This window comes from Schistocerca nitens, chromosome 7 (assembly GCF_023898315.1).
Source record: "Schistocerca nitens isolate TAMUIC-IGC-003100 chromosome 7, iqSchNite1.1, whole genome shotgun sequence".
Lineage (NCBI taxonomy): Eukaryota > Metazoa > Arthropoda > Insecta > Orthoptera > Acrididae > Schistocerca > Schistocerca nitens.
Window position 1 is genome coordinate 136,629,963 of NC_064620.1, and position 27,042 is coordinate 136,657,004.

Genomic DNA, 27,042 nt, shown 5'->3' on the forward strand with positions numbered 1-27,042 from the left:
TGTGGTATTAATTCACTAAATGCACATCTAGTATATACCTGACAAGTACTGTGTTTATTCTTTGCGGAGTATACCTTTCCAAATGGACAGATAGATCTAATGTAGGAGCCTTATAGCCCAGGGATGAACAAGTTATTTGTTTTTGCATATTACTGATGTATATCTGTTGCGAGATGTTATAACTCCGGTACTCACCAATGCTGACATTTATTGATGTGAATCCCAGAGGTCCAATTTTAACCTCCACATAGCTCCTGAAAATAAATCGTGTCAACTGTGGGTGATTTCTGTCTGAACTGCACAGTTTGGAGTACTTTAAAGAAAATATGACTTAAATATGTATCTAGTGCACTTTGATAAAAATACTTCCCTCATTTTATCCCTACAGTATGGAACAAATATTCCTTCTCGTTCCTACTGTATTTAACTGAAAGCATTAAAAAATGCTGTCTAAATTTAATATTTGTACTTGGATAGAAGCTGTTAACCCTTTCGTGTTGGCGCCGATTGTTGCGTCATGCACTGTGGATGAGCACCAGTCCCGCCCACTGCATTTTTTTGCGCTCCCCGTGTGTCTACTCTGCCCTGCTTTCATACTCGTAGTGCTATTGCAGTTATTGGACTGTATACTAGACATTTTTTTGGGAAAATATTTATCCAAATCACACGTTTTTGATATTCATTTTGAATAAAAACAGTTTTCTTGGAGTTTTCAGATAAATCGCCAAATTTTTTCTTACATTCTATAAGATCCGTGTTTTGATTCAGCTCTGGTGGGGTGGGTGCTTTATTATTTAAAACATATATTGAATAGTATTTTTGTTTTCACTACTTCAATAATATTTATTTATAATTGGTTTGCATTACATTTCAGTAGGATTAGATTACGAGAATATCATTTCACTGTGTTACATTTCAATAGTCTTTTTGTGTATGGTAAATCATGAAGCAGGGAAAGGCGCAAAGTGTCGTATTGCATTCCTTACAACACATTTCAGTCCGCTTCCGCTTCTTGTGCGCTCTGCAGACAATGCAAGTTCTGTAGCTGCTCCACTCGTCAGGTAGGTGAGGCCCTGCTGCCAGTCTCAAGGGACGTGCTGATATTTTTGCTCTGCTGGATCTTCTTTTTTCTACTTTATATTTTTCCAGGATTCCCTGCATGACTACCATGTGAAAGTTGGCATAGCTAATGTTCATTACAAGTTTCTTATATAAGCAGTAAGCATTGAAAAGGGACATGTGCACGATGTGAATAAACAGTTTGTGATACCATTTAGTGGATTTTCTGATGCTTTCCAAGGTCTTTATTACTGTGCCACTTTTACCCTCAGATCCCATTGATTTATTGTAGTTTAATACTACTGAATGTTTCAATTGCTTCTAGCGTGTTGGACGATCCATCTTCGATGTTTCGACCATTTCTGCAGAGTGGACTGTCGAAAGCATACATACATCTTTTTCGTCACGCCATTTTAGTGCCAACAGAAATTCCGATACTGAACAGAAAGTAAGCTCCCCTTTCTTTAGTTTCTCAGGAATATTAGACATACCTTTTCTTGTGTGCCTGACTGTACCACAAGCATTAGTTGCCTGGTCAGACAACCACCAGAACAGGGCAGGACTCGTATACCAATTGTCACAGTACAGGGTGTGTCCCTTCTGTAAATATGGCTCTACCAATGTAGGTACAACATTTCCTGAGATACCAAGGTCATAGTTTTCAATACCTGTATGTGAGCCACTGTAGACAATAAAATCTAAAATATAAATTTTTGTGGACATTGCAGATAACAAATATCTTTATCCCAAAACGGCTATGTTTAGCAGGTATTACTGCTTGATTTTTAGCCTGCCTTTGAATAATAGGAGACTTTCATCTATGCATAACTTTTCATAAGGATAGAAATGTTCCTTATATTGTTTTCTAAAGTGGTAAGTTACTGGCCATAGCTTGTTCAAATAGTTATTGTCATGAGGCTTTTCGTTATTGGCGAAATGTAAAAACTGCAAGATATGTTGAAATCGGTTTCTAGGTAGCAGTTAAGAAAATAACTGGATTCTTAGATCAATATTCAAACAGGCTCAATTTCTTTACTCTTGTCATGATAAACATAGTGGCAATAAAGAATTGAATGTAAATTATATTTATGTCACTCCATACTCCTTGGATCCTTTCTGGAACACGACCAGCAGCCACCATTTGAGAAAAGTTTCTGTTAGTTTCCTCACACAAAATGTTTTGTGATATCCATGTTAAAGAACAACTGAAAGAAACTGAGCGTGCTGTCATTGTTTATGATGCCTCTCAGTCTAGAAGTAGCTGCGTCGAACGCGTGTTTCTTCAGATTCAAGTTGTCAGTTTTGTCTTGTTCGGCAATTCTGATGCCTCTTCATCACTGTCTGTAGATTCATCTTCCATGCACAAATCCAAGTCTGGTGATGTCAATGGAACAGCTGGGGTAGCACGTGTACCGGATGTAGAAGATCTATAATGGGTGTTTCATGTTCATCGTCAGATTTGGACGATGATTCGCTTTCATCTTCAGAGTCACTACCCAGTACGAGAGAAAGAGCTTCCTCAACAGCATATCGCTTATCTGCCATATTACTTCTAGTAGAAACTAACTGAGGTTAACAACTTCACTTCAGATTAGAAACAAGGTGGGAAATGAGCAGTCCAACTCAAGCGAAACCAATGTTTTGAAACTGAATGCAACTGCCACATAGTTACTCTATTGTTAACTAAGGTCTTTGAACAAAGCCACTAGATGGTGCAGTGGTCAAACTTCACACAAGTTGAGCGTAGTGAAGTGGAGAAATATGATACTACAGCAGTCCACCGGCTGAGTGGCTCTTGACTTCTGTAGTTCACTGTAGTGAAAGGGTTAAAGGATGTGGCAGTCCACTGTACCTGATCATTGTGCAAAAGCTTCCAGAAACAAAAAAAAAAAAAAAAAAAAAGGTCAGTTCAGTCTGTGGCAACAGAGCATAATTCTGTTTAAGTCTATGATACTTGTATAGATGGCTCATAATTGGAATGATTGAGGTAGACAGATTTTAAGTGTGAATGACACTAAAGGCAGAAACAGCATATTCCTTAAACTGAGAAGAGAACATGTAGTTCTGAAAGTGTTGTGTTTCAGTTTGCATTACTTAATGTATCTAAAAGAGAAAAAGTAATTTTTTTAAAATGTATATTTTTACAAAAAACTTATATTTTTTACAACTTTATAAATTTTGTACATATATTAAAAGTGAATACCTCATTCTGTTATTATTTCTTTCTTGGTCCCCCAAGAGCTTCTAATTGGCTTTTCAACTCAAGTAATTCTTGATCTGGTACATAACGAATTTCTTCGTGTTCTGGCGAATGCTCATGAACACTGAGATTGACTCCCTCTGGTAATGTAGCTCTCAGGATATTAAGAAGAACTGCCAGTGTAGTAGAAGGTACATCGACTATCTGTAAAAGTAGTGCAGTCGTTGGAAAGATGGTACACTGTAAACAATGGCAAAGATTTGTTACTTTTAAAAATTCAGCCCCCCCCCCCCCCTTTGGATGAGTTTTCACCACAATTAATCCAAAACACCACTCATTAATATAAGAATTATTGTCTATGTTTACAGCAGGGAAGCATACTAAGGAAAGGAAATAACTACTGAAACAAACATAGCAGACATACGATATATTTATATTAAAACAGGAGTAAGAAGTCAGAAACTGCCACCAAATAAAAGTCTGGGACTGTTTGTCAAGAAGGACTTAAAAGTTCACAATGGAATGCAATAGATTAAATTTAGAAATAAAAACAGATGGACAGAGACAGAAGTGGATTGACAGGATTGATAAAAGTTTTTATGTCTCCTGTAGAAACAAGCAATGACTTTTTGCAGGTGACACCATTTAAGACTGCAACAGTAATCTTAAGCACCTTTACCATACAAGTAAGATACAATCACTACTCTTAGGATTTCAGAGCTTCATAGTTTTGAAGCTGCCACTATGTGAGTCTTCTCAGAGTTCTACCTTCTGCATATACTCAACATGGTCTCATCTTCTTGCTGCTGCCTACTACCTTTTTATCTTTCTGTAGTACATGTTTCAGTATTATGAAAAGGAAGCCTGCTGCTCACCATTTAGTGGAGATGCCGAGTTGCAGATAGGCACAACAAAAAGACCGTCACAATATAAGCTTTCGGCCAACAAGGCCTTTGTTGAAAATAGATGACAGGCACAGGCGCACATGACTGCAGCCTCTGGCAGCTGAAGCCACTGAGTGTGGCTTCATCTGCCAGAGGCTGCAATCATTTGTGTGTGTGTGTGTGTTTGGTCTATTTTCGAACTCAGCATCTTCGCTATACAGCGAGTAGCAATTTCCTTTTTATAATATTGTTACATTCCATCCTGGATTGTCTAGTACAGGCTCGTCCAAACAGTGCCTCTGGGGTGCTAGCACCAGCATTGATATGACACACAGATGTTAGTCAACAGAGATAAGGCTACAGTGCATTGAGATGAATGGTCAACAGCAGTAGACAAAAAGCGAAGGAGCGGCACGTCCGCACTATTTAAACCCGAGTAGGAAATTAAGTTTTTTTGTACTGCTGTTAAAAATCACTCCAAATGTTTAGTATGTCATCAGAACCTCAAGTATTCAAAAAAAGTACTCAATTGAATGGCACTTTAGTACCCATCACAAAGATCAGATCGAAAATTTGTTGCAAGAGGAACACCAGTCAAAGGTTGAAGAACTAAAAGAAAATTTTAAGCAGCATTACAGTGAAGTAAGTGTTTCCTATCATATGACTCTCTATTATTTATAAAGATGATAAATAAAACTATATTTTATAATCTGACATGTCACTTAGCAATGTGCCAGTTATTGAATTTCAGATTGTCAACAACAAGAAACATTTCTTTTCAGTTAATTTTTATATCTGGGTTGCATTAAATCGCGGCCACAGACATAAGAAAAAGTTTAAATTGGGTTCCTTTTTTCCACTTTCTGAAAAGATGTCACAAACGCTCTCTTGGACAGCAGCAAAGTGTCATTCTTTGTTTTTATGTATTTGTGTTTTGATGTATGGGAAGAGACATATGTTGTAGTTTGAGCTATGTTTATAATTAATTAAAACACAAATATTCCAATAGATAAAAATTTATTTTGCGACCACATTTTGCTTTCCTTGTTAGCGTCTATGACCGACACAGCTAAAACTAATCTTTGTTGTTAGTTTTTTATTTGGTTTTCAATGAATGAAACAATTAATTGTTAAAATTATAAAAAAAATTAAAAACAGGATTGTACAAAATTAATTGCAAGGGCTTTTCCTTTCTTTATGGCCGTGGTAGAAGCAGGAAATAGATTGGCAAAGTTTACGCGCAAGTTACAAATGCTCGCTGAGAATTGTGAAAGCAGGAAACCTTTTGCGGCTGGGAATCACATCAAGGATTGCATGGTCGATTCGGCGGCTTGTATGTGCCCTGCAGACCTCAAGGAATAATTTGAAAAATAGCTTTTTCGCCTCAAACTGTTGCTCACCGAGTCGAAGATGTGGCCTCCGATATGGAGCAGCAATTAACGGAGAGAGTGGCAAACTTCATTTCATTTTATATCGATCTTGAAGAGTCTGTTGTGGACATATCTCAGCTCGTCATATTCATTCGCGGTGTCGACGACAATCTGCGTGTCACCGAAGAATTTCTCGACCTAATTATTAAAAGATACAACCATGGGTTTGGACATTTTTCTAGCTGTGGAAAATGTGTTCGAGTCAGTGGGTTTAAAATGGCAACGCCTGACCAGTGTAACAACGGACGGAGTCCCTGCGCTATGAGGGATACGCTCTGGATTCCTGGGTTATGTCAGGTCAAAAATGGCTGAAGTCGTATGTTCCTTGTTTGTGGCAGCCGTTGTCTGATACACCAGTAGGGACTATGTGTGAAGATTGTCGACATAAAAAATGTTATTGACACAGTTGTTCCAACGGTTAATTATATTTGCCCGCACTGACTCACACATCGCCAATTTAAAATATTTCTGGCTGATATCAAAGCATAATATCCGGACATCCCCTACCACGCTGAAGCAAGATGGCTGAGCAGAGGGAAGGTGCTTCAATTGGTTTTTCTCCTTGAGGGATGAAATCAATACCTTTTTGGAAATGAAAGGATGTCCAGAAGAATTACTTCATGATCCTAAGTGGGTGGCAAATTTGGCATTTTTAGTGACCTAACTGGTCATTTAAATACTTTGAACATTTCACTCCAAGGTGAAAATCACTCTGTTGTTGATTTAGGACAGATGATTCAAGCATTAAAAAACCCTTATTTTGTGGGTAAAACAGTTGCGCGAGGAGAATTGTGGACACTTCCCTGCATTAGACAGCATTAAAGAAGATGTGGATTTTTCAGATTATGTTCAAATCATTTGTAAATTATAAGAAGAGTTTGAAAACAAATTTTTGGAGATAAGTGAGCTTCAACTGACCTTAGATATATTTGATTGCCCGTTTTCCCTTTGGGCAGAGGATGTCTCACAAGTATTTCAATTAGAGCTGATTGGCCTGCAATGCGATATCCGCCTGAAGGACTGCTTTCTTATGGGTAAAACTTTGGGTGACTTTTATAGCTCTTTTCCGCGAGAGAAGTATCCCCTTTTGCACCAGCATGCCACCAAAGTTCTCTCAATGTTTGGTTTGGTTCCACTTAGCGATAATAATTTGACTAATTCTTTGAGGTTAGCAGTCTTCTGGAATATTGACTGTAAGGATTAAAGGTCTTTACAACCTTAATACTATTTTTAATAGGTTTTCAAACTTAAAGATCAATTAAAATTATTGCGTGCAAAACAGCAAACTAAGGATCTGATGTCTAAACTTTGAAAAGGGATGTGTACAAAAAAAAAAAAAACTTACTTGTAACTGCAAATAGGAAGAATGAGACTCTATATCCCTTACGTAAAACTATTTCTAAAACTAGTTCATTTAAGAAATTGATATATCTTTCAGAAGATGCATACTGGACATATGATGAGTGTTCATGTACAATACAAATAGAATCAACTACTAAGTTGTTCTTTGATTCTTGTTTTGGAGATTGTTTTCTAAAGCTTTGTGTAGTAATTCTTCCACACGAACACTAATTGTTACCTAAACAGTAAATGGTTTGCTTGTTTTACCGCTCATCGACCACTTTTACAGAGCTGTGCTTCCTGTGTTATTTTGTTTACATTGGATCTGACTGCAGGACAGTCCAGGGCAGAGCAGTGCTGTGCTGTGCAGTCTCACTCACTCCGCAGCTAACTCTCTCGCTCCTATGCCAACACTAGCGACACATGGTTGCGTACGGACGCTGAACTACACTGCCTTGTGCCCAGGAGGCATGCGGGCACAGACACTGCTCCCAATTCTTGGATGAGCCTGTTCTAGTATGTGTTAGTTTGTTGTTTCTATGGATTATTTGTTGTTTTTTTCATTTTAGTTGTTTTCTGGAGACTTCTTTTATTTTCCCCACTAATGTTGCTGTTTCCCTTCCCCTAAGATGTGGTTTATTGTCTGTCAAACTCTGATTAAATTCTGCCCAGGTGAGCCATTCTTGCCTTTCAGTCTTGACAACTCATACTCAAAACATAGTTCACAGCGGCATTTAACTGTGTAATGGACTGACTACTGACACGGTGGCAGTAATTTGCACAAGAAACTTAAAAATTGCAGGAACCTATCTTGGGCCTCTTTCCATACATCACTTAGCTGCCCACGATAGTTTGACATGTTCAGTATAACATCCACCAGGCACTAACAGTGTTGCAGAGGTAAGGAAGCTTGTTAAACTATCTCTTAACTATTTATTTTCACTTCACACCACTAAAAAACACTTCAAAAGTGTTAACAATTTAGTCAATCAAATACTCTGACAACAAAATGTCATCCTTTCTATAAGCACTCTTTCACCTGATTTTGCATAAAAGCAGCAATTGAACTCTCATTCTGTGCTTTGTGCAAAGGTCTTGTAAAGGTTATACCTGAGAAAATATTTGTGTAAACCAAAAGCCAATAAAATGAGGACAAGCAAGTACCACCCACCTATACATCCAACATGCATGAGCTTTGTGCAAAGGTCTTGTAAAGGTTATACCTGAGAAAATATTTGTTTAAACCAAAAGCCAATAAAATGAGGACAAGCAAGTAACCACCCACCTATACATCCAACATGCATGATATGTATGGACACACAATAAGATTAGTAATGGCTCTGAGCACTATGGGACGTAACTTCTAAGGTCATCAGTCCCCTTAAGATTAGTAATTCACAGCTTTTGGATCTTATGCTTGCGCACCACTCAGGTTCAGGGTACTAAGAAGAAACTGCTAAGTACTAGTGCAAGAAAGTACAAATGTACTGTCTGTACTAATTGCTATTGACAGTACTCAGAATTCTGCCTGCAAGGTAAGTGCTAACCAGCCATTCTGCTTCTTTGTAATTTGATAGTATTCATAAAGTGAATTTTCCTTTTTATACAATATACAGCTGGTACAGTGTTATAAAGTAAGGTGATCATTAACTCAAAAGTTGATTTCAACACCACAGCAACTTGTCATTTTTCACATGCAGAAATTGTTGCCAAATGTGAAAGAAGTGAGCAATAGGAAAAAAAATCTAAGAACCAACTGGAGATTGAACCTTGAACATTTGAATTACTAGTCTGATACTACCCAATCAGCCAACAACCCACCTTGCAACTAGTCCCAAAAGTAAAGTTTTATGTGATTGAGCATTATGTAAAATAACACAGTGTAAAAACTAAGTTGTTATTTATAACACCATGTGCTCACGAAATGTGAAACCCTGTTACCTGCACATTTCTCTCGTAAATGGATAGTTTATATTCTGAATCAACAACAGTGCTCTGGGGTTTGAATCGCTGCACTGTTTGTGTCTGAGCTGGCAAAGCCCATCTGGAAGAAACAGACTCAATTTAGATTTAGTTTTAGATGTCAGTTATCTGCATGGCATTAGAAGTATTACTTACCCATCTTCTACTTCTATGTTCATATTTTCTGAGAGATTGTGAATAAATTTTTGATAGTGTTCCAAAACAGGATAATCATAGCCTTTTATCTGAATGTTGATAGCATCATAAACTGGAATTTTTGGTTTTAAGGCCTGAAATATTTAATGTTTGACATTATACAGTTATACAATTTCTTTTCACAAGTACAAAATCTAACTTATATGCAGTTTTTATATTTGAAGCTTGATTTGACAAGTTTACATGCTGATGACTTTGTTACCAATTCTAATTATTGTATTTTTAGGGTGAAAACTCGACACATGTAATCTCCTTTCTTTATTTGTGTGTGTGTGTGGGGGGGGGGGGGGGGGGAGAGGAGGAGGAGGGAGGAGATCACTTCTCTTGAAGATTATGCGAATGAGAAAGTAGAAGTCCCTAATTTTTGTAACAATGTGGAACTCATCATATATAGAAAAAGTGTAATGGAAGTGCACCTTCCCTGTATGTCGATGTCGGGTACTAAATATTTGCAATCAAATTCAGCAAAGTGTTTATGTTCCAGATTTTGGACATTCAACTGAAAGGGAACTTATTGCTCTTATCTATTGGGTAAATACGTGTTATCCAATAATTAAGGGTAGCAATGTAGAGAAAAAATTTTACACTCTAAAATAAGGTAACAAGGTTCTGTGGACAAATTATAAATGATGTACTCTATAAGCTACACAAAATATCAGTGCATTTGCAGATACAGTGACTTATTTAAAAAGTGAGATGTAAACTTGTGTTTAGTCAAACTGATAAAGGATCACTATCAACTTATTTAAAGGGTGAAGCTGATTATTTAGTTGAGATCTGGCAAATGCATATCAGTTGTATTTAAAGCTGAAAGGCGATATACACTGCAGTCTGGATAATATGTTCCAAGAAGAATAATTATAGACTGCAAATACCCACACTGTTTTAATGGCACCACTCTGAGAATGTTGCGAAAACAGAGGTGACTACTACTACTACTCTTGCTACGCAGGGTAACTATTAGAGGGAAGTTAACAACAACTTGTACATCTGTGAGGAGTGGCACATGAAGCCTACTGTAATTTTCACAATCAGATCCTGAGGAAAGATCTATCAGATAATCTTGTGAATTTCTGGTCACAAGCCAATGAATGTGTCCAAACCTTCCATTCAGTATCCATCTGGTGTTAAAACTGAAGGCATCAGAGGGAACACAGAAATTTAAAAATGTATTCACACACAGGAGCCCCAATTTCCGACAAACTGCACAACTCACAAATGAGATATATTGAGTTTGGCACCCCCAGTATTGAAATACAATGACGACTATTTAAAGTGAACAAGGCACCAGCCCTGGCAGAATTACAGTTAGATATTACATTGAATACACCACAGAATCAGCTCCTTTCCCAGCTCATATTTGTCGAGAATCTCTCGTGCAGCATGTGACAGGAAAAGAATGCAGGTCAGCCCTGTTTACAAGAAAAGTAAAAGATTGGGTGTACAAAATTACAGAGCAATATCACTGACACCTGTTTGCTGCAACATTCCTGGGAGATACTATAAACATTATGACGTTCCTGGAGGAAAACAAACGTCTCTCAAATACTCAGTGTGGATTCGAGAAAAACCAGTCTTGTGAAACACAGCTTGCTTTATTCATACCTGCTGAAAACAAAAGATGTAGATGAATAGGCAGATTCTGTCTTCTAGAATTCTGAAAGGTGTTTAACAGTGTACCATACCGTTCACTACTAACCATGTTATGATCACATGAATTATATTCACAAAAAAATGAGTGGCTTGAAGAATATTTGACCAATAGAACCCAGTCTGCTATAGTGAATGGCAAATGTTCAATTGAGCTGCACGGAAGTGTGATAGGACCAATGTTTTTAGTATACATAAACTATTTATCAAACACAATCCCGCTGCGTGGTTTAGGGCACCTTTCCACGGTTTGTGTCGCTCCTCCCGTTGGACGGTTTGAGTACTTCCTCGGGCATGGATGTGCGTGTTGTCCTTAGCGTAAGTTAGTTTAATTTAGATTAAGTAGTGTATAAGGCTAGGGACCAATGACTTCAGCAGTTTGGTCCCAGAGGAACTTAACACAAAATAAAAGAGAGAGAGAGAGAGAGATCTGCAGCAGTATAAGATGTTAAACGAAGGTTCTATTATGTACAGGAAAGTATTGTGATTGGACAACTGCAAGGAACTTCAACACAATTTCAGTTTGGTGTAATGAATGGCAGTGCTCTTTAAATGTGGGTAAATGATAGTAGCTGAATACAAGGTTAGTGGCAAACATCTTGAACGCATCTCATCCATATAAATATTTCATGGTAACACGAAGAAACAATATGAAATGTGGTATCACATGAAATCAGCATTAGGAGAAGCAAATTGAAGTCTTAGATTTGTTGGAAGGATCCTGGGAAAATGCAATGCATCAGTAAAGGAAATTGCATACAAGACAATAGCATGACAAATCTAGAATATTTTTCCAGTGTTTGGGGTCCTCATCAAATAGGCAGGCACAGCTAGGATTATAACAGGTTGATATAGCCCTTACAAAAATGTGACAGACATGCTCAGAGAACAGAAATGAAATGGCAATTGTTGGAAGAAAGGTGAAGTAATTTTCATGCAACCCTGCTGGGTAAATTTAGGAGAACCTGTATCTGAAGAAGACTGTATGATCATTATACTTCCACCATTGTATATCTCACATAGGAATAATGGGAATAAGATAAGCAAAATTAGGGCACATACAAATTGATAAAATTACTATGATGTACCAACTGCCACATATTGGCTTACAGAGTATTTTGGTGTATGGCAAAATACATTTAGATCAAGGTACACTTTTATTTCAGAAAAATTGGTATAGGTTATTCAGAGCACTGGAAGTAACAAACAGTGCAGACTGATAATGGCAGAAAGCAATGACAATTGAGACAGTAACTGGCACTGCTACAATGCTAGTTAACACTGAAGGAGAACATCACCCATAAGTTTAGCAACATTTTGTTTTGTTTATGTGGCAGTTGTCCACTCAATGCCTCAGCACCACACCGTGAGTTGTCATTTTTAACCCTCCCATTAATTTATATTCCAGCAACAAATTCTTTGAACTTGATGACATTACCTGGTATCTACTTTAATTTTTGATGCTATTGTGGTGGCAAAACATGAACTACTTTGTGTTTCATGTATGGCTGTCCAGTATCTCAATGTTCAAAACTGCTGACCAATTAAATACCTTGTAGGAATTTGATATGAACTGTTTCTGTGGATTATCATGATACATTTGACATACTCTGCTGTATAAAGGACTCCTCTAGACTTTTTGATGCATTATGGTCTTGAGCTTTATACATCCTCATTGTTCATGCATGTTTTCTAGGGGCAATAACTTCCCTTCCCTTAGGTTGTCATCTCTACCTTTCCATCTCTCTTATAATCCAGCAGAGACCTTAACTGGCCCATCTATATTTCTTCCTCACTATAATCTTAATTACACCTTCCTCTTCAGTCATTTTCTTGATCTGTTTACTTGTTTTCCTATCTCTTACGATAACTGCAAACTGGCATCTCTCCATTACTCGCTGAGCCACCTCCAGTTTTTGTAACAGGTTTCACATTAAAAGTAAGGCTGTCTCATTGCCATAAGTCAGCAGTGGGAATACACACAGACTGCAGACTTTCCTTTTCAGGCACAGGCTTTGACAAATCCTATTTATTTTAGTAAAAGCATCCCAGGCCATTTTTAGTCTTTTGTTTCAATTTCTTTTGCTGTCCATCCACTCATTGTCTTCAGCTGTTCTAAATACAAAAACTCAACTGGTTCTAAGACTGCATTGCTGTTTTTTTTCCATTTTGGAAGCACTGTTTATAAATTATTGTAGTCTTACGATAATTAATTTTCTGGCCTATTTTGAGACTACTTCCTTTAACCTTCTCAGACCAGAATTTTTTCTGGAGGAAGGAAAATTTTTCTTTATGTGGTAATGTTTGTAGGTGATTTTTTAATCATTGCAGATGCAAGATTTATACAAAAATATGTATCAATTTTCAAAAAATACTTTGTACGCTTGATTTCATTTTATGGACTAAAATAACTAATTTGGTTACAAAATATTCTCTGTTGTAAGAAATAGTAAAATGATCTTTCATTAATTACCATGAAAAATAACAATAACAGTATTCAATTATACAGTGGAATAAAGAGAAGCAACCACGTCTGTGAGTCTGGTGGTCACATACTGCTGTGCACTGCTACACTGAACTGCTGATGTTTTTGTAGTGATGCCCAACAGTTGGCAGCACTTGCACATGAAGAAAGGACTGAACATTAACAAAAGAGTACCTCAGGTTTCCATTGGGAAAAAAAAAATACTTCTGTTGCAGTTAAGACACAATAAAAGTTAACGCATACACAATTGCTGTTGGAGGGTCTGAAAGGGTTAAGTTCTTCCACTCAGTGTTTAAGTTTATCTGCACTTCAGGAAACAATACAGGATAACCAGTTTAAATTTCTGCCTTGCATCTAGTGCCTGTCCCCAATGAATTATTTGTAAGTGTGACATCTGCAAAGTTTTACAATTCTTCGTAGGCAGGAAAAATGAACAGGCATGGATGTGTTCAAAACTAACACGTTATCTCAAACATGTGCCTAGGAAAACAAAATGAATATTCAACTGACAATGTTGTGAAGGCTAATTCATAGGTTACTTGTTTAACTACACAATACTTGCAGAGGTGCTTACATTTCTTTATGGCCATTTTTGCTAACCAATTTCCCACATTCAAATGAAAACAACTTTGCTATATAAGTAAAATGGAAGCATGCTTACAGTGGAACCTCATTTCTCTGTCCCTGATTAAATCAGGTCTTTTTTAATATTTTTATTTTTGCCATAGTAACTGTGTAAATGACTGGCTGCAAAATGATAATGATGTTGCTACGGTACGATTTCTGATGATGAAATTATCACCAATTGTTCACCTGCAGTCAACGACAATAGTGGTAGTGGATTCGGCGAAGAAGTTGGCACTCAACCAGAAGACACTATGATGTGTACAGAGGCAACAACAAACCATTGACAAAGTAATGGTTTATTTGGGATGCCAGGAAGAAACAAGTTTGGCTGAATAAATGGTGGTGAAATGTCAGCATCACTGAACTGTGCATAAATGACATAGAAATCTGGTTACAAAAATTACTGATTATTTCAGCATACAAATCTCACTATCTGTTTATTTTCAATATTCAATCAAAATTTATGTGAAAATAATATATACAACATGTTTGTTTGCAGTCTTTATCCCATTTCATTCTAATTTTTTTGCGGATTACCTAGAATGTCCCTTGTAATATGGATAAATGAGGATCTACTACAACTGTTACTGACATCAACACACACAAAAATTGTGAGCACATTATGCATATAAACTAATATATGCTTAATCTTAGTTAAAATATTCTCTTCACAAAATTTTAATTTCTTGTCATCAACACAAGAAAAGAATGTGTAGGACACTTTTACTTATAATTTTCTCAAATTTATTAACAAGAAAATAACTATTTACGGCAAAGCATTTCATCTAACATCTAAATAATCCGGTTCGTATATGCTGTAATTCCGGGCTCTTCCTCTCAGATTTTGTGCCAATGAGAACTTCTGCAAACAGTCATTAAAGTGAGATGATCTTGTGACCTGCAAAAGAAGCAATAACTATATAGCACTATACAATTCATCATCAATATTGCAAAAACGTTTTTGTCAGGCACCATGCAGTTTTGAATTACATGTATTGTCTTTTATCTAAATTCAGTGACAGACCATTTGCAGAAGACAATTTCCTTACTCATGGATCAACACTACAGCAAGTCAAAGTAAGTTTCCTTGTCATCAAAATAGATATTTTTTTTTAGTTTCAGCATCTAAATGGGCTGCCATACGCATGTCAATTATCTTGCACAGTTTTCACCAGTCATTAGGTACAAAAACTGACAGCACTTGTGGACAGAGCATTTTAAGATGACATTTCAGAAACATTTACAAAGACATCATCTTTTACCGTCCTGCACATGAGATAAGTTCCTCCACATGACTCCTGAAATCACTGAAGTGACATTGTATAATTGGATCTGTAGGATCACCACCACCTATCATGTTTCTCTCTTTCCATTACAGCAGGGCACCGGAGGTAACGGCAGTTGTCTTTGCTGGTAATGCAAGTATTATAATTAAGCCTAAACAAGTAACTTCAACACTTGAAAATGTAAATAACTTGCCTCACAGTCTATCCTTTTCATAATATTGTCATTATTCCAACCTGGATTTTCCACTGTTTGAAAATGTAAATAACATTTTCTTGAAAATTGATAATGGGTTCTCTGCAAATGGTCTGTCACTGAATTTAGGCAAAGCACAAAGCATGCAATTCAGTACTGCACAGGGTCTCTGGCCACACCTCTAAAAATAATAAACAAGAGTAAATCAATATATGAAACAGAATATTCTGATTTATTTAATTGATAAGAACCTTAGTGTGAAGTCAAATGATACAGATGTTCTTAAATGTCTAAGTTAAACAACTTTTGCATTACATATAATATAGTTTGGAGATGAAAATGTCAAAAAGTTGACTTTCCTATTTTCATGATCTAATGACATATAGCAGCATATTCTGGGCTAACTTGTCACTTAGGAAAAACTGTGTGTTGCACAGTAATGTGTAATAAGGATAATGTTTGGTGTTCCCTCTACTCTAGAGCATGTAATTGACAACTCTCTAAACAGTTGACACAGCACATTCACCATTCATTTACTCCTCTGTGAAGTTTGTTAGCAACAACCAGCCACAGTGTGGAAACAACAGTAACATTGATAAATACAATACTAGAAGATGAAATGATTTAAATTATCCATCACTCAGCATTAATGTAGCACAGAAAGAAACGACATCTTTGATCATCTACCCAGTGGTGCAAAGAATTTAAAAGATACTATTGATCACTGGAAAGGGACAAGAGGGGGCACACAACTTACGAAATCATGCAAATGGTCAGCTTGCTGCCATATTTTTCATGGAGAAAGTGTAACATAATTGTAAAACAGACTCATTCCATGTCATAGCAAGAGGTCACAATTATGATCCAAGGAGCACGTAAATAAATGAACTACAAAGAAAAATAGGTGTAAGAGGACTCCTGGCAATTGCAGTGGACTGGGTGTGGCTGCTGCATGCACCTACCTCAGTCAGTCACTTAAAGTGATTTTGTAAATGTCTCTATGGCAATGTCTCAGTATTGCCAGAGCTCCATAGATGGTTATTGTTTTCACTTGCAGCCCTTGGTGCTTTGCACTTGAAAGCTGGCAACAGCACTTCAAGCAGTCAGGGATAATCTTATGCTGAGTCAACAATAGTTGGGATATGAGTTACAGATTCTCCACTACAAATTATGCAAGCACAAATCTGAGCAGCATCTCTGAATAATTAAGAAGTTTGTGCAGGGGCTCAACATGGAAGCTTGGAAACTATTATCACTAGTGGGACCCCTTGCCGTTTTACTGATGCACATGTTAATGTTGCATTCCCGTGTGATCACACCACAGAGGGCACAAACCAGGATAGCTGAAAAAGCACAAGTACCTTTTGCTGCATCAGATAACATTCAAATTTTGTTGAATGGTTTTGGGTGGTCTCTAGTGGTTCCAACCTGTACATGAGAGCATTGCACTCCAAAGGGTTGCAACCACATTCAATAGGGGTGCAGCCCCGCATTGTCTTCAAGAAGGGTCAAGACATACGAGGGAGTTAGCAACGTCAAAGGTTGTCAAGAGCATCTTTGGTTATTGTACTGCGATCCATTGTTTTCAGCTACAAAATGTGCGGGAACCAACACCCCAGGGAAAGGGTTGTTTCATTGACACTCTTTATGACATCCACTGAGGCCTTTTCATGTTGGTCAGATTCTGAGTGATGGTGGGTCTGAAATGTTTTCCTTGGTCACCCATAACAAATCACACAATTTCAATGTTGGTGGCAAGATTCTGACTTCCATAGCAGAGGTGTCAAAAGAAGGGATGAAATGTAGGTAAGAGGGCTATGATGACCTTGTCACGTATGTGGCACGCCCAAGGCGCCATTGAGTAGAATTGTCACGAAATTCGGTACCAAATGGGCATCACTACTAACCCACCTTACACCCCCCATGGAGTTCTGAGCTGTAGCCTTTTTTTCGCACTCTTACTGGTCAAAGCGTAGCCAAGTCCAAGCACGACACTGCAGGGTGCCATGCTTTTGCACCTTTGCATAGGAATTTTCTACGCACATCTGAGCCTGATTTTAAACTTATGTGTCGCAATGGGAGACAATTACAGGATTTTGGAAAAGTGATCCTTTAATTGTGTTGCGCAGTGCATTATATCCATGTTGTCCCAATTTTTTTTTTTTTTTTTTTTTGCTTTACTCATTACTTGTGTTTATCATGCAGCTACTGAGGTTGAGTGGATGCAAACATGAAAAATATGGTCACTACTGTTTCACAGACTGAGGTACAACCAATTCTTTCTATTTTAGTCTAGGTGCAAACAAAATATTGTCTGCAGGTTTCTACTAAGATCAGTCTATTAGCTAAAGTAACAATGGAAGCACCTACAAACTGCATCCAGATGTTAGCAGCATCAGACTTACCCATTAACAGGAAGTATAAGATTGTTATAATTAAAATTCAGCTACTCACAGAGATCTACTGTGGGCTGTAAGTATCATATGCCAGCAAAACTTGGTAGATATACTACTGTGTTAATGCGGAACCAATTTAGATGGAAAAAAATTAGTTCCAATTTTGGCCACCAGATGCAAATTCTGTGCTGTGAATGCAAGAAAGGCATATTGAAATGTTTCCGTATTTAATGGATTACGAATGGGATATAGCCAAAAAGGTCAAACACGTGAGAAAGAGATAATGTTTATTTTATTATTAATTGCCACTTACACAATTTGTTCAATATGAGCACCGGAGAAGTTGATGAGATGCTGCATCCATAAAACAATGTGATCAGCAGTTGCTCTCAGAAGTTCTAGTGGAGTCTGAGAAATACTGGCCTTCAGATCAGGTAGAGACTGAACACATCCCTACTGAATGTGTTCTTTTAGATACTCCCAGTCAAGATTACGTGATCTTGCAGGCCACTCATCTGGGAAACCTCTGGAGATAACATGTTTGTGGAAGGTTGCAGTAAGCAAATCTTTCACTGAGCAAACAACATGGAAGTGTTGTCCCATCTTGCCCGAGGAAAGTTGTTTCCACACAGTTGTGCTCTTCCAAAGCAGGAATCACATGCTATACAGGGAGATTTTGATAATGTGCCGATGCTGCGGTACAGCTGACAGACCCTCTGGGTGTGCTCTCTTCAAACAACAACCAACCAAAAATAAAAGGCACTTGCGATGGGAATAAAAGGTGATTATGTATCCACACCACACAGTAACATAAAATAAATGCAATGGCTCTTTGTGCACAACAGATGGTTTAACGGTACCCTGAATTTGTGTATTCACTGCACCCTGTAGTGTAAAATGTGCTTCATCTCTCCACAGAATATTGCCCGTCCACATGTCATTAACTTCAATCTGTGCCAGAAACCAAAGAGCAAATTCAGAACTTTGCTGCGGATCGTGATGTTTTAGTTGCTGCACCACCTGGATCTTGTTTGGGTACCTGTGTAGAACAGACTGCAAAACTTTCTGTAATGTTGACCTTGGGATGTTAATTCTCATGGAACTGCACTACCCGGAGGCATGTGTTGTATGATCAGTTAAAGCAACAGCAACCGCATCAATAACTTCCATTGGGATAGGACACTTCCTCTTCCAGGTGCCACACCAAGGTCACCCGTGTTTCCAAATCTCATCATCATCTTGTATAAACCACTTAATGACACTGAGCCTCTCCTTCGACCTTTCAGCCAGTGATACTCTATGCAGCACTGCAATTGCTGTTGTTCGCGAATAGCAGTTTCACTAACAGCACATGATGGTTCTTCTCAATAGTGATACTGTTCTCTCGTGTCATGGCTTGTCAAATGACAGCGTGTATGTTGTACCGTCATACAAAAACAGTACAGCAGCAGATTTGCACCTGGTGGCCAAAACTGGAACTATTTTTTTCCGCATAAATCAGTTCTGCATTACTGCATCAGCAGATCTACCAAGTTTCACTGTCATAACAAGAGGCCACAGTGGACCTCTGTGAGTAGCTGCACTTTAATATTAACCACCCAGTTCCTGAAGAACATGCTTAGTCGTTATGCTGGTAAATGTCCACATATTCACAAATCTGTGTATGTTGTGGAACATTTCAACAGTCAGAGGCTAAAGAATCCCAACATTCTTGTTAGTTCTGATGTTGTGTCTCTTCTTACCAGAGTTTATTTACACAAATCCTTGAAGCTTATCGCACTGATATGTAACTTGGAGGCCTTCACCTGATTCATGCAAGTCATACTCTGCCATACTTTCTTTTCAATGGGGCTTACTAGCTCAGCACTGCTGGCACTTGGAACACTTCAAGGAGGAAGCCCTGAAACAGGTCAATGGAAACCGACTTGTTTCTTTCATTATGTTGACTACAATTTTGTAATGTGGCCACATGGAAGAGGCAAGCTGGATGGATTCCTTAGACAACTCAACTCTAAATATCCGAACATCAACTTTGGGGTGGAAATCAAAGTGGATGGAGTGCTTCCCTTTCTGTATGTCTTGGTGAAGAGGAGAACTGACAATACATTTGGGCACACTGTATACCGCAGAAGATGTGCACCAACTTGTACTTACACACAGACAGCTAGGACCACACAGTGCTGAGGAAAAGAGGCCTCAAACAATGGGAATACTGGGCCCACAACCTCTCAGATATGGAGAGTCTCTCCTGAGGACAGTTTTACATAAGAATGGCTTCAGAGGATGGCAGATTCAGTGAACCCTCCACCAACAGTACAACTGGCATAAATGTAAAGTTGTAGAAGGCTGTAGCTGCTGTACTTGTTCCAAGAAAGACTTTTTCCACCCAGTGTCAAAACACGAGACCTACTTGTAGAGTCATGGGCAGCCTCATAATATGGAAATCTAATGCTTATTAAATATCCGGTCAACAAGGCACGACATACATACCATCAGAGATGGCTACAGTGAATATCAATGGCATACCTGACTACTGTGCCCAACAAGTCCACAGTTGCACAGCACTTTCTATCGGAATTACATGAAATGGGTTACAGCAGCACTAAGGTTCTCACACAGAAGGCAAAATAATAGAACTGTGTCACTGTGGAATCCACCAAGATAGAAAAAGGTGACCAGCTGATAAATTGTGATTGTAGCCTTAGTAAGGCATTGGAACTTACACTTGATGATGGCAACATGGTTGTTGGCCAAAATATTGTGGCCACTGGACACTTAGACCCAGTCATACAACATAGAATTATTTTATTATTACAATAATATAAGTAAGAAATAGATTGCTACTAACCGTAAAGATGACATTAAGCTGCAGACAGGCATAATGAAAAGACACTTACACAATAGCTTTCAGCCACAGCCTTCATCAGAAAAGGACACACACACACACACACACACACACACACACACACACACACAGGACTGGCAGTTCCCGAACTGTGGTGTGAGATGGCGTTCATTTGTGTGTCAGGCGTGCGTGCTTGCTTGCTTGTGTGAATGTGTATGTGTGTGTTTGTTTTTCCTTATCTGACAAAGGCTGGATGAAGGCTGTTGTGTAAGTGTCTTTTCGTTGTGCCTGTTCGAAACTTAATGTGTCATCTTTACAGTAAGCAGCAATCTATCATTTCCTTATATTGTTGACATCCCAGCTTTGAGTTTGCATTGTTTTATTATTACAATTTTAGCTGTATATTATGTTCCTGGTTTGGAATAAGGAAGATGAACACGGTTTATAACTAAAAGAAAAATAGTCATGCTGAATGTTGCAGTGAGAGACTGCAGTTATTTTTCTATTTACTAAGCACGTATGTGAATACAAAAACAAAAATGTTGAATAGTTTGCTTGTCTGGTCCCAGTAGACTGAAATAAAACTCCCAAAAGTGATATGAATAATTCTGACTGATCACACTCTTTTTATGTGGCACATATGATTTGTCACTCTTGCCCAAAAAGTATATTACTGCAGTGATTTTTTTTTTTCCTTGCACTCTAACAAGAGATTTCAAGTTCCATGTTACATAATGGAAATTTATGTTTATTATAAGCACAATATTTAGAAGCATCAATCTGAAGAAGATCCTTTACCTCTTCATGTTCCAACACAATGAATTGTGCAAGAACAAACTATCCAAAATCTTTGGGTCTCTTCTTGTCATACAAATGTACAGGTTAGCTTTGTCAAATAAAATATTACAGACATAAGAATGCTGTAGATCAAAGCTAAACCAACACAACTTGAACATGAGGGTTTAAAACAGTGGTGTTCAACCTATTAGTTTGCTTGGGCCACTTTGGGGGAAAAAAAACCCAAGTATTTCTGGACTGCACATAATATACTAAGAAAAAGAAAGGATAGACCAATGAGAGTGGAGAGAATGGCATCGTGTGGCAGGAATTTCAAAATAAAAATACTCAATTTCTTATAAGTTTACATAACATAATTTTATTATTATTTTTTCTTTCTTTTACCGATTGTCTGTTAGATGCTTATTTTTTGGGGCACATGTAGCCTGCACCTACAGTTTTAATTTACTCATTTGTAACTAGCTATTCTTATCAGTTTGATTTTAACTCTCCCCAGTTAAGGTTGCAATAGACTGGATTTTTCTTTCAATTTCTACCTTCTCTCAATTTGTGCTAATGGACAAATTTCTTGAGACATTTCAGTATGGGTATAGGAATGACATTTCTTAAATATGTCTGTCCACTAAGTAGTGGATAGATGAAAGAAGGGTTCAGACAATTTGCAGCATTCCATGTGGTATAAAAGGGAACTTCAAGAGGAAACTGCTACCAGCTAAAAACAGCATTTTCGAATTTTATGGACATATTTCTTTGACTGGTATTGTTTCCATACTCTTTTCTGCAGCTTGCATGTTGAAGGAGAAACAAATCACGGCTTTGGTGAGACACTCACGTATAGTGTAGCTTCAGGTCCAGGTTAGGTTGGTCACTGACAATTTTGTTGTGAGTTGGCAAAGGCAATGAATGTGAATGCAAAATAAAGGTTGTGGAAACAGCGTACACTGGCTTCTACATTTAATGCAGTTTTTCATTGTAAGTAACTAAAACTACAAAGTACTTCTAGGAAAGCTGTATTAAATAAGAAACAAATCACTGATAATTTTGTTGAATATTTTGTACATACATCATTCATCCTGTGGTTACTCAGCTGCAAATAATTCACATAAAAGTGTCTTCACTGGGGAATACTATCTAAAGACTAATTTCTTCAACAGAATAATGCACAGACGACTGCTTCACGGTCACTGTTTACTCCTGTTGAAACTTCTGATATGGCAGGCCATCACTGATTTATAAAAGTATTTATGAACATTTTGTCCCAACTTGCATCAGGTGCCTTCAGGTATAACTCTAGATTTCAGTCTTCCACAGATGGGGACAAAATGTTAGAAAATAATTTTGTACATCAATCCTGGTCTTCAGCCCAGATGTTTTAATAAAGTTTTACAACAGAAGTTAATGGCAATAAGAAAACTGGCAGCTACACGGCCTCATCTTCTTTCTCTGTATTTGCATTCTTTGTAATTCTGGTACCTCTCCCTTCCTCTGCACGTAAATTTCACAAAGGGTGGTTACAATCTGGAATGTCAGTCCACTATTGCTTCTGACTCCTAAGTTCCAAAATCCAAAGGTTCTGTCATATTTTGTAGTCTGAGCTAAGGAAGAATACATGGCCTTGTAATGATGTAATTGACTAAAGTCTTAGAATTCATGGTGCTTCAAATAAATAATGTATCCTGACTCCCAGAAAGCCTACTGCCAGTCTTCTATACTTCAATGATAATTCTACTCATTTAAATACATACAAAGGAATAAAATAAGCTTGGCATTGGTTATTTGAATATTCCTTGGATAATATTTGTGACATGTCAGTAGGAAGCATAATAGGTCAGTTTCAAAATTACAGTACACTGGTAACATGGTGACCAAGGTAATTTTAATATTAAAATTCTTTACGTGCTGGGCATGTGGACGAACATTATTATGGCTAAATACCTCACTTCTTTGAAGGCCAAACTAAAGCTGATAGATGAACACAGTAAATAATTTCTCCTTCCAGGATTATATTTACTGTTGCCACTGTTGTTTTGGCAGTGCATCTCCCTGTGAAACTGGCTGTAGTGACTGACATATTTGTAGCGTAGTCCGTGGGGGGATTGATTGTAGACGACAAACTCAATGAGAGTAAATGTACGACGGGCATGTTGTCAGTAAGTCCGCCTGTTTAAACACCTGTCGCATTAGGTTCTAGAGTGGACACCACACATTATCAGTAAGAAGCATATATAAACTACGATGGAACCGCACACAGAAGCATAGCCATGAAAAAAACAATCTACTCCAAATTAATTTGTCTAAGGCAATGCTCACAAAAAATTATTAGCTAAAACTGTGAAGTGTTTGTATTATTAAAGAAAAGCAATGTACTTACACTTCTTTGCAAAAGGCGCAACATTGTTTAAGACGATTGGGAATGCTCAATAAGTATATAAAACACGCCTTTAAAACAAAAATAACTTCGATAACTCAGAATTATGCGCCATACACCAGCACTGTATTCCTCACAGCCCCCACATTATTTACACTTTCTAGCTCGGATCCAAGCCAATAACATTCGAGTAAACACCGACAACAATCGATAACAATGTATCGAAAAGCGCACTCGCAAACACTTGTAACTATCGACTAACTGTTTGGTAGTATCGAATATACAGTTCCGTATGGAAGCATAGAATGACAGAAGCGCCCCTGGTGCCATGCCAGTGAACTTCGAATACTGCAAAATTTGGCGCGAAAACGCGTATTCTTGCTTTTCGAAACACGCGTATTAATGGCAATTTTTTCATTTATACTTTATGGTCAGCCTCATAGTCTAGTGGTAAAGCGAGTGACTGGGAATGTTTTCGTGACGTAGCAAAGTAATATATTCCAGAAATCTCAATCAAAAAACAAGATTAACACTTCGTAGCTGGGATTCACACTCATGTAATATGTTATAAATGACATCGGGGTCGCCTTTTGAGCGTAAAATTATTTATTTATGAAAACTTACATTGCAGTTTTGACTGTTTGGAAATAACTGCCCTTTATCACATTGGAAAACCTAAAAATCGTCTGACATGACACAGAAACTGGCTTCATCACACCGTGTTTTTGATTACGACTTCTTGTGTGTATTGCACTCTTTGAACTGTGTTGTAAGTATGCCGTTCGGATTCTGAAGGATTTTTGCTCGCATCCGTAATGTTGGGTGGAATAAATGATGCCAAAGGCAAGGTACATCTGCTCCACTTAGTGAGAATTCCTTTTGCGGCTTCAAACAATGAAAAGGAAAAGATTGTGACAAATCAGTCTGAAAACTTGCAAATAAGTGACAAGCATCAGGAAAACAGCAGCACATTATAAGGTAATGACGACAATGAAAATACTAGCGAAGTGTTTAGGATAATGTGTCAAAATATACAGTGCCTCAAGAACAGTGTGTTAGATCTAGAAGTAGCTTTAAATAATTTTGCTGGTGTGTCATGTACTTGTTTATCTGAACACTACTGCAACGGCAGTTGGTTGATTTAGTGGAAGAGACCAAACAGTGAAGTTATCGGTCTCATCGGATTAGGGAGGGATGGGGAAGGAAGACGGCTGTGCCCTTTCAAAGGGACCACCCTGGCATTTGCCTGAAGCAATTTAGGGAAATCACGGAAAACCTAAATCAGGATGGCTGGACACAGCATTGAACCCTCATCCTCCCGAATGCGAGTCCAGTGTGCTAACCACTGCGCCACCTTGCTTGGTGCAAGGGCAGTGAATCAAGTCATATTAATATAACCAAATTTAAACAATCATCTCATTACTGCCACAGTTTATGTAAATCTGGTGGACTATGCATTTATACAAGAGCAGGATTACAATTGAAAGCAAAAACAGAAGTGGATCATCTAAATACTGAAAAACATTGTGAATCATGTGCCATAGAGTAAAAACTGAGGAGGAGAGTAAAAACTAATTGTCACATCAATATATAGTTCACCAATGGGTGATAAAAACACATTTTTAAAAAGCTGGAACTACTGTTAACCACTTTATGTAATAATGAAGTGAAATTATTTGCAAGGGGAGTTTCAACGTTAACATAGTAATTGAAATTGGAGGAAAGAGACAACTTCTAAACAGCTTTCACATGAAATCACTCTTTACAGACCCCAGCAGAATAACAGAGCTGTCATCTTCCCTATTAGATAATATCTTCATAAATATGGAAAATTGTTCCACTGAGGCACTAAATGTAAAAAAGTGTTTCAAATCAGAACACACTCATCATACATGTAAATTTTTCTATACCCGAGGTAATAAAATATAAGCAGGGATATAAAAGGGGCTTCTGCACTGGAGAAGTAAATACTTTTATTCAGATGATAACAAAAGAAACCTGGGAAAATGTATTTTCGAAAACAACAGCTAATGACTCATACAATGCTTTTTATGGTACTTTCAAGTCCCTATTTCAGATGTGCATTCCAAAAAAACTTAAAAAATGAATGTCGTGCCAAGGAACAATAGCCAGCAGATATCACCTGCTATGAACGTGTCGAGTCAAACCCTAACACATCTCAGTCAAGTCAATAAGGACAACAAAGATTAACACTTAGCAAGCTATGTTAAGACACATAATAACATAAGTAGGCAGGTGATTGCAAAACTAAAACAATGCACAATGACAAAGTAATTTTAGGGTCAGTAAACACATAAAAATCTATGTAAAATGTAGTAAAAAATAAATAAACAGAAATGTTAAAAGTCAAAATCACATTTTTCTAGAAGATGATCACAGTGTGTTACTCCAAAATCTTGATCTGGCAAACTACATATATGAGTACTTCACAAATAGTCCAGTCAATCTGAGTAAAAATTGTCTTATGAATAATGAAACCTCTGTTCCAAGAAAACAAAGTGTCAACTCAAGATTGCTATGCCCCACACATAAATCAGAAGCACTCAGAACAATAAAAACAGTGAAGAATAAAATATCCTCAGACTGATGAGGTAACTGGTTCAGTTATAATAAAATGTACTAGTGTCATATCAGAACCACTCTCATATTTCATAAACATGTCATTATCAGAAGGAGTCTTCCTTCAAAGATTGATCATTTCAAAAATAAAACCACTGTATAAAAACGGCAATATATATGAAGTAGGAAAATATAGACCAATAGCTCTGTTATCTGTATTTTCAAAAGTAATAGAGGCAGTCATGAAATCTCGAAAAATTCAATTTCTTGTCTGTCAACTAGCACTTTTCGTGAAGGACTGAGTACAGAATCAGTTATCACCCATTTCACCGAAAATATCATAATGGGACTAGACAGAAACAATAATACAATAGGAATAAATATGGACTTATTAAAGGCATTTGATACTGTCCAACATGATGTATTGCTAGACAAATTAGAAACTGTTGGTATATGAAGAGTTGCGAAAAAATGGTTTCAGTCTTATCTCCAAAGTAGAAAACAGATAGTAGAAATCACTTCACCCAACATTAAAAATCAAAGTATAGCATACAGGTCTGATTTTTACAGTGTACCAGTTAGGGTACCATAGGGAAGTGTTCTACGACCTCTCTTATTTTTTATTTATGTAAATGACATCGGAAGTCCAATGAATGGCACACATATAACTGAGGTTGCTGATGATACGAATGTTGTCACTGATGCAAGCGAAATATTGCCAT

The 27,042-nt window shown here is 37.5% G+C and overlaps 1 protein-coding gene across 4 annotated transcripts; it reads right to left on the bottom strand.

The window, feature by feature from the left end:
- Positions 1–35: 35 nt before the first annotated feature.
- LOC126195425 (39S ribosomal protein L48, mitochondrial) lies at positions 36–23,954 on the bottom strand. 4 transcript variants are annotated; one of them, XM_049934034.1, is made up of 6 exons: positions 23,744–23,952; positions 14,645–14,752; positions 9,033–9,166; positions 8,856–8,958; positions 3,263–3,463; positions 36–254 (listed from the first exon to the last, which is right to left on the bottom strand). In XM_049934034.1, exons 1-5 carry the CDS (start codon positions 23,765–23,767, stop codon positions 3,275–3,277), a joined length of 558 nt encoding a protein of 185 aa, XP_049789991.1. In that variant the 5' UTR covers positions 23,768–23,952; the 3' UTR covers positions 36–254; positions 3,263–3,274. The 4 variants fall into 4 exon arrangements, with proteins under 4 accessions (XP_049789991.1, XP_049789990.1, XP_049789989.1 ...); XM_049934033.1 differs by lacking the exon at positions 36–254 and adding an exon at positions 832–2,929 and having other exon boundaries at positions 23,744–23,951; XM_049934032.1 differs by lacking the exon at positions 36–254 and having other exon boundaries at positions 3,178–3,463; positions 23,744–23,951.
- Between the last annotated feature and the right edge of the window lie 3,088 nt (positions 23,955–27,042).

Coding starts and splice junctions, on each gene's coding strand:
- LOC126195425 (XM_049934034.1), bottom strand. CDS start 23,767: ATGTTGCGCCTTTTGCAAAGAAGT. Junction 14,753..23,743: donor TGCGCCTTTTGCAAAGAAGT/GTAAGTACATTG, acceptor CTTCTTTTGCAG/GTCACAAGATCATCTCACTT. Junction 8,959..9,032: donor AACATAGAAGTAGAAGATGG/GTAAGTAATACT, acceptor TGTTTCTTCCAG/ATGGGCTTTGCCAGCTCAGA.